The following is a 9,169-nucleotide window of genomic DNA, read 5'->3' on the forward strand; positions in this document are numbered from 1 at the left end:
AAAACATTCTTAGAAGCAAGAATACCTAAGGTTCTAGATTCAAGGTTTAGGTTTAAACTCTATTCATCAAAAAAGACATGTTGAACACTCCTTTACTTTAAATAGCATTATATGGTGTTAGTTTACTTGATATTTACGAGTTATTTAAATGGTTGATTGAAACTAGGGTTGAGGAGATTGTTGTGAAAAACTTTATATTGATTTCTCTTCGCGTTTTTTTAATAGATTTTCTAAGCATTATTAATGAATTTTGAGATGTAATATGCTCCATAAAAGTGGTAAACTTGTTAACATGGATTCACAATCTTTAAGAATTTTACAAGATGAAAATATAGCCCTAAACCCACTTCAAAAATTTGATTTTTCTTCATGAGAATTATGATTTCTTACACCATCTTTTTAATAAGGTATGAGAAGAAAGAGTGAAAGACTAACAACTTTTGAAAACACTTGGGAGTAATATTTATGAACTTTAAAGACGAATTTGGGAGTCTAAAATATTATATAAAAATAGTTTTGCATATTATGAATGACTTGCAAGTCTTGGTATGACAATGCCAATATGAGAATTTCCTAATAAAAGACTCCATAAATAATAATGTGTGTAAAAATATTTTAATTATGCCATAAAAAAAATTATGTAGCTTCACCGTAAAGGCATACGTCCTCGGGACCAACGCTCAAAACATATGTTTTGCCGACATAGGAATGTCGTACCTTAATTGACTGACGAATGATGTCCTTAATATGAGGATAATATGATGACTCTAGTCTATTGGTGATTTTAGCCTAATCTTAGTACGTGTGACAAACATGGACTGAGGCCTCGCCGGTTGGGGAATACCGGACCCATATAGCCCCTGTTTTTACTGAATGACGGTAAAAAGCCTACATAGTTCAGATGTAAATTTTAAATGGTTATTCTTTATGTCCCATGTCCCCAACTCCCTACTTTATTATTATTATTGTAGATGCTTAAATGAGTTATGACTTGCCTTATAAAATATTTGTTTCTCTTACCCTGGGTTACTTGCCGGTACTCGCCGTACTGACGGTCTCCGAACGCTACATCGTTTCCTGATGTAGGGTCGGAGACACTTTCTCGTGATTCTGTGCAACACTAGGGTGTTCCCATTCTCACTTGGACAACTATTGAGAGGTGGTGAGCCTTCCATCATCTGGAAGACAATATTACTTTTCATTTATATTTTTGTTTAAGTATTTTTTGTTTTGGTATAGTCGGGGGTCATGTCTCAGCTTAAAAGTAATTCTTAAATTTAGAGTCTTTGTAGATAGGTGTTGGATAATTGTTTGAATTTGATTTTTAAGACATGAATGTTTCTTTACTTAAATGTTGAACCTTCCTTTTTTTTTTTTTTTTTTTTTTTTTTTTTTTATAATCTTGTTTCCGCAACTTTAAATATAACTATGCTTATGATATAATGTTAAGTAGCCATCTCATGCTTCCATTGATTTGGGATGTCCGTCACGATCAATGCCTCGATTCGGGCTGTAACAACATCTTATTAGAATAACATATACTATAAAGTAATTCTGATCATAAAATATAGTATACTTTATTTTTGAAAAAGAAATCATATATAGAGAAAATGCTCTGTTTCCACCCTGAACTATATACGAAATTGTTGAGAAACATCCGAACTTTAGGAGAGTCCTATTACCCTTGGACTAATTAAAATCGTATTTTTGACAACCTTAATGCCTACATGGCACATATGTGTGCTTACGTGGACCTTCAGTGTGTTGATTCACTGATGTGCCACGTAGACACTAAATTTGCCAAAGATACGGTTTTAATTAGTGGGGTAATAGAACCCTCTTAAAGTTCGGGTGTTTCTCAGCAATTTCGTATATAGTTCAAGATGAAAACAGAATATTTTCCCTTGATTTAACAAATTAAAGTAATTCTAATTCTCTTTTTTTTTTTTTGTTTAATTTGGAATTTTATTAATTAACAAAGTAATTCTCAAGTGAAACGAAGTGAGAAAGAAAAGTAATTTTCCTTCTTCTTTCATTTCTTCTTCCAATTTTCCTTTCCCTTTCTCTTCCTTCCAAATTTTCAAAACAAAACAACTGATAACAACAATATTATTACAAATCTGACGAAACCTTTTGTCATAAATCTCACACAATTATTCACAAATCTCACTAACGCAGCGTAAATTTTTTCACAAATCTGACAAAGTGAAGGATATATCCTAAATTACTTTCGTCACAAATCTGAGGAAAAATCAATGGAGAATTTGTTATGAATCTTATGAGAAGGAAAATGAAATATTATCGCAAAATCTGATCATAAAGGCAAATACTTCGTCACAAATCTGACGAAGGCAAAGGAAAAAAAAATACCCATTTTACGTGGATCATGGATGAACTAGAATTTCGACGTCTTCTTGAACGTTTTCCAATCGTTCGATTTCGAGATTATCATGTAAATTATTCTTTTTGTTCTTGTGAATCTTTTTTCGTGTTTTTTTTTTCTGTTGGCCATGCAAGTATATTTGTTTATTTGATTTTACAATGGTTGATATTTTTTGGGTTCTTTTTGAAGGAGGAAATATGGATGTCTTTATTCCCCTTGATGCTCCATTTTGATTCTAGTTTCCTTTTTGTGATTTTGGGTGGTTCAAGGTTTTGCGCAAATATATCTAATGGGTGCTCTTTAACTTGGCTTCAGCTGCCTCCAAATTTGGTTGTGCTAGGGACTTAAACTTGTATAACATGGATGAACAAGTAGACATATGCATACTACATGAGATAATACAAATTAGTTCGAGTGTATCTCGCGCGAATTGCCTCGTAGGACGGCACATGAGAGTTGGGACGTGCGTGTCTACTTATTTAATGTTATACAAGTTTAAGTGCCTACTTGTGCACACCCGCAGTTGGAGGGAACAAATGCCAGCTGAAGCTGAGGCCAAGTAAAGTATGCATTAGTTTTCTTAGTAACTGGGCGCACTTGCATGCCACCTCAACCCACCAGCACTAGTATCTTGTAACTTTATCCACCAAAAACATGTATGGGTAACTCTATCCACCATGATTTGGGTATATGGAAAAAAATCACAATTTTTTTTGCCTCCACTGGATACCCAAGACCTTGTGGTTGTGAACCTACTTCATTGACCACTACTTGGGTGCTTGTTCGTAGATTTTTCTTTCTGACAATGGTGTTATCTGGGCTTAGTGGTGCTTTCCACGGACACAAGTATCGGACAACTTTTGGCATCAAGGTTTAGGGAGACGACAAGAAATCATCGTATATTTTTTTTTTGTCTATATTAAAAGGATTATGTAAGACAAATACAAAGTTTGAACCGAAGTTACTAGATTCTGTCAAAATCCTATGTTGGTCTCCGGTTTCGGCCCGGGTGGTACCTTCCACCACCAGCACAAGTATCAGTTAACTTTGACCTCTAAGGCTTAGGCAGGGGAGAAGAAATAATTATCCATGCATTTTCTTGAACCTTGGCCTCCTGTAATTGTCATTCACTTCATTGACCATTAAGCGTCACCCTTGGGTACGGATTTTGTTGATATTGGAGTAGACATGTCAATGCAGAAAGCTGTACTTTTTCCTTGGATTTAGAGCTTGTTTGAAGCAATCTCATTTTCTGGTTGATCATCTGTTTGTTACATGAATTAATCGATGTTACCTTATAGTAAAATGGCTTACTTTGTGCACAAAAGTGCTCCTCAGCTAGTGTAGAATTGGAGGAGATTGTGTGAATAATTATGAAACCTGTTCTTACATTTCTGCAAAGATATTATTTTTGTGCGCTGAACCATTGATGCACAACTCGCTATTGGAGCAATTCTACCGGTGTGTCTTGGCTCGCCATCACAGTTTTTTATTTATTTTGCAATGATGAAGTAAAGTCATTTATGCTTATTATTCTGAGACATGCAGAATTTGGTTTTACAGTGCTCCTTGTAACTTCAATTAGGATGCTCCAATAAGTGTTCGTGATCCTTGTTGTTCTAAATTTTGATATAATTGAACAACAAGTGAAGTTCTATACACTTATTGTGTTCCATATTTGTGTTATGGAAGAAGTATTTGGAAGCAGGTCGCCTTTGGGTCTATATTCTTAAGGATATTTTGGTAGATTTCACAGGCCAATGTTGTTCCTCTACGTCTATGCTTTTCATACTGATATGTGCTTAATATTGTTGATGTTCATTAATATGTAGGTCTTTTCCATAGGCCAATAACTCCACAAGATCAGCTGCAGTCTAAACAAATAGGTCTTTTTATACTTATATCTTTTGGAGGAGAACATCGTCTCATTTGATGATGTATATAGATATTTATTCTGTTTTAGTGATGGACAAAATTAAATGAGCTGATTTCATGACATCCGGAAAGTCATGGGAGCGCAGGCTAAGTAAAATAATATACTGGTTCTATTGATAATGGAATCTTATGAATCAAACGCGACAGACTTTCTATCTCTCCTCCGCCGACAAAGTAAACAACTTAGCTTAGAGTACAGTGTGTGTGGCTGGCTGGTACATTGTCCTTACCATAAGAAGTCCGAGAGCCTTTCTACTTGGTCATATGTTTTCATATGCTTATATGCATCATATCTATTTTAACTAAGAAAGGAAGATACAAAAGGGAGTTACAAGTTGAGACAATCTACATTTACATTGTCTGGTAAGGATGCAAATAAAGAAGAAGTGAAACGAAAAGAAGTCTAAACACACAGCATCTTGGTCTGGCTTAATTTGTCTTGAGATAGAGGTATTGCTGAAAGTGAAAACAGAATTCATCACCTTACACCTATTTATGAGCCTCTCATGTGAGATATAAAAGCGTAAATTCAAGATAACTAGATCCCCATCTGTGTCACGTTCCCTGCCAATCATCTTGCTCTCATCCAACTCCTGTATACTTAATTGTTCTCCCCCTCCCCCTTGTTGTATCTTAGCTCCTATAGTTCGATCTCTTATTTTTTGCTTTCCGATAGCCTCTTAAGTCCCAACTCTCATCTAATTTGTGTTTATCTCACAGATTGATTTAGACACATCAAAAAGATCTCAGTTGATAGAGAAAGAGGAGGTAGAAGAGAAGATTTTCCACATAACATTATCTTTACTTTCAGTTTTTGACTTTTTCTTTCTAACAGTGAAAGTTGCATCAGGAAAGGCAATGGAAAGAGGCATGGAGTAAGGGACATAAACCAGAGACTGGAATTCAAGCAATGCATCGTGGTGGTATGGATTCTGTACTTGTTCTTGTTTGGAAAATGAAAATGACATCACCATAACTTATTGGTTACACAACTTGCAACAAGCTGCGTAGTGTTATACTATTAAAGAGGTAAAAGATACCAAACAAGTGTAAAAAGGAGTACGTTGGTTCCAGTATATGAGAATGAAGGAGATATTCATAGTATTGAGAATCATCACGAAATAAAGCATGAGTCAAGGAAGAAACACTGGGATTAAGTGATAAGAGTATAGATTTAGCGACATGATTATGGTAATGGAGCTGGTAGATCTTCAGCAAAGATTATATTAATCTTTAAGAAAATTGATGCAAATTTATGGGGAGAGAAGAAGGATCTCCGCATAAAATTCATTGGCAGAGAGAAATTAGATGATAGAGTGCCAATAAAGATGTTCCGTGGGGTTCTTGTAATGAAAATAATTAATATAAATATAAAAAGGCCATAAAGGATATGTAATTAAGAGAGGTAACAAGTATGAAGAGAAGGAGACTGAAAGGATTTTCCCATGACAATAGTATTACAACATCAATCTACCTTGCCCAAGTTTGTTTTTGTGATATTGGTTGAGCTATTCAACAATATTTAGGATGAGCTAAATAAATAATTATGTATAGGATGTCATATCATGGCACATACTTTTTATATAATGATAATGTGTAGTGATAAGACTTGGGGGTACCACAAATGATGGACTTACAAGTTCTTTTTTCTATCTATGATGTAGGATGAAGTGAGTGAACAGAAAGTTTAGACTGTTGAGTAGTAAGTTAGCAAATAAGGATTTTTATGATAGGCAGAAGTAAGACGGAATATATGCATGTAAAATTTATCCAAAATGAATGAAAGAAAGAGAGAGAGCTAAGAGAGATTTTGGCCCTAAATGCAGATGATTTTGATAATCAGTTTGAAGTCTTTCCGCGAACTGTCATGACATATAGTAGGTACCAATGGAATGACTGAAATGGAGGAGATTGCTAGTGTTATAGCATATATATATGGGACAAACTGTTGAGACCCTAAGGTCCAAACTACTAAAATTGCATGTCGTTGAAGCGCGAACGTTAGTATGAATATATGGATATACAGCGTCAGAAAAATTATTAATGATCATTCCAGATAGAGGATGCAAGTAGCAGATATAGAGTTTAAAATAAGGAGGAAGTCATTTGAGATGATATGAGCATTTCATTTATTGATCTCTGAATGTACCAATCTATATGCGCAATACTATGATGATTGATGGAGCTAAAAGAGGATGATTAAACCTAAACACATAGAGGAAAGTTTTCTTTTATAAATTGCAACTATTCAAACTAAATGTACATTTTGCAAAGAACATGACAAAATAAAAGAAAAGGACCTATGTAGGCGATACAAACTAGTTTAGATAAAGATATTGGTGTTGTTGTTAATTTGTTACACTTAGAGAAGTTTGATGCTTGTCCTCCTTTTAGTTTGGCAAGATACCTGTATGCTTATACAATGGATAAGTGTAAGATATGTATAATACATAATTTGAATGACGAAGAATTTAATATATGGAGCATAGCAGATATAGAGAATTTATATCAAATAGTATTGATTGACTGAACTTTCCTTTACCGAGTATTTTGATCCTTATTACAAATCAATGGTACTTAAGGTTTTCCGAGGTAACGTACTTACATCTTTTCTTCTCCAAAATTTTTATTTGAGACTATTTATTTTTATCCTTGTTATAAATCAATGACACTTGAGGTTTTTAGCTAAATTCAGGTTGATCAGTGTGACTTCTTAATCTATGTTGAGCTCATGTTGATGGTGAATTCTTAACCCTTTGTTAAAGATTTAGTAACTACATCGACTTAAATGTTACAGGTCCATTTTGGGGCAAAGTCAGAGAAGCTGCTGAGAAAAAGGTGAGTCGTGTTATCATCTTTTGCTATATAATGTTTTCATGAATGATCATGAAAGGTCTTCCAAATTCCATGTTATTTGATGTTGATGTAGCACCAGAAGACAGGAGAGAGAAATGGAATGGAGTTGAGAGATATAGGTGAAGAGAATTGAAAAAAAGGGAAAGATCAATTCATGTATTATTGATCGGAAATAGTCTTAGAGGAACAAGACTTGAGCCGAGGGTCTATTGGAAATAGTCTCTCTACCCCACAAGGTATGGGGTAAGGTCTGCATACACCCCCATTGTACTGGGCATGTTGTTGTAATTGGTGCCTTAGAGGAACACAAAAACCATATTTCCATGCCCTTATGGTACATTAGCATATAAGAGAATATCTTCTGAACATTGCATTGAGCATCTTTTCAAATGTGTATGATGGATTTTCCATGATATGATTGGGAAAACTGTGCAAAACTTCTTAGAAATTGTCTGTACTAACATTTGAAGACTGCCTTCATCACTTATCTCTAGTTTTGCAATGCAGTGAAGGCACTAACTTATTTTGAACTGGGATAAATGTTATTTCTTGGTTCAAGGAAGCATAGTTCTTGGAAATAGGGTTTCCACTTAGGGCATTGAAGTTAATATGGAAAATGTTGAATGCATTAAAAAGTTTCCACCTCCTAAGAATGCACGATTTATCTAAGATTCTTCTAATATCAAAAGCCATCCTTAATTTATTAGCGAGAGATGTGAAACATGAATTTTCTGATGAACATTTATATGCATTTCAGATCTTGAAGGAAAATTTACTTGCAGCTTTAAGCGTTCAATCAGCAGTCCAATTTGATCCTAGTGAGGAAGTGATGATGGCTGCTCGACACATTGCTGATCAGAGGCAGGCTTCAAGTGGTGCAGGTCCATCTCATATACCCCGCTCTTCGACCTATGCATCATCATCAATACCAAACCGAATGACAAGTGTTGAGGAGGATTTAGCACACATACGCCATTTTCAAGCCTATCAGGTGAAGCACAATCAAGCAATTGCTGAAATGCTGCGAGCTATGGCACTTCACCATGGAATGAACATGGACAAGTTTCCTACTTGTCCGTCATATATGTCCCCAAGGGATAAGGCAGTGCTCGATGATGAGGATGAGGATGAGGATGAGGATGAGGATGAGGATGAGGATGAGGATGAGGAAGATGAGGAGTGACACATCCTACTCAGGAATGCTTCTTTTTCCAATACACATCCCTGCCTTGAAAGAAAAACAATTAGTGTGGAAGATCATTTTTGTTAATTTTGATTGATAAATAGCCTAGAAGATCTCTTAAGTGTTGCATCTCATGGCAAAATTTTCAGTATCAGTCACAATTCTATAGTTGTTGTGGTGGCAAGAGAAAAGGAATACAACAGTAGTTCTTCCCCACCCTTTTCCCCTTAATTCACTTCTGTATACACCTTTCGGGGGGTGGGGTGGGGGGTGGGGTACTATGTTTGGTAGGGGAATGAGGTGCCAAAATTCATGAACAGCACCCTCCAAACTTGTAAAGTAATGTAACAATTTTGATGAGGAAAATTGCTTTTTTTCTCTTCTCTTTTTAACAAACATCATCTCCTCACCCTTACCTTGTCTTGTATACATTGCAAATCCACAAGGTTACTGTACTGAATTTCATCTTGTACCTTTGCGATTTCTCAATTCTCACTCTCAGACATCATCCTCGTAAGGAAGTTCATAACATTCTGCAAAAGGAGTTTAGGCACGAGTGGCTTGTTGGGTTCGAAATCGAGAGAGCGTCATACGGAAGCTAATAGTTTGCAAACCACAAGACGATAAATCAAACGACAAAAAAAATACTAAAAACTTAATATTATTATATTATTTGGTCAATTCGCAAATCTTCCCCTAAGCAAAGATTCTTTAAGGACTACATTGTGGATGCTATTGTATTATGGTATAAGAAGGGGTTTTCTATTTATAGAGGTCCGAAACCATTTCTCCAAGAAAGAGGTTAGCCAAAT

At 35.3% G+C, this 9,169-nt stretch overlaps 1 protein-coding gene across 1 annotated transcript; it reads left to right on the top strand.

The window, feature by feature from the left end:
• The first annotated feature begins 1,986 nt into the window (after window positions 1-1,986).
• LOC107875297 (coiled-coil domain-containing protein 96) lies at window positions 1,987-8,753 on the top strand. Its single transcript, XM_016721962.2, has 5 exons — window positions 1,987-2,452; window positions 5,039-5,086; window positions 5,169-5,241; window positions 7,116-7,156; window positions 7,932-8,753. Exons 1-5 carry the CDS (start codon window positions 2,387-2,389, stop codon window positions 8,355-8,357), a joined length of 654 nt encoding a protein of 217 aa, XP_016577448.2. The 5' UTR covers window positions 1,987-2,386; the 3' UTR covers window positions 8,358-8,753.
• The last annotated feature ends 416 nt before the right edge of the window (window positions 8,754-9,169 follow it).

The sequence above is a fragment of the Capsicum annuum genome, chromosome 1, assembly GCF_002878395.1.
Source record: "Capsicum annuum cultivar UCD-10X-F1 chromosome 1, UCD10Xv1.1, whole genome shotgun sequence".
NCBI classification, from domain to species: domain Eukaryota; kingdom Viridiplantae; phylum Streptophyta; class Magnoliopsida; order Solanales; family Solanaceae; genus Capsicum; species Capsicum annuum.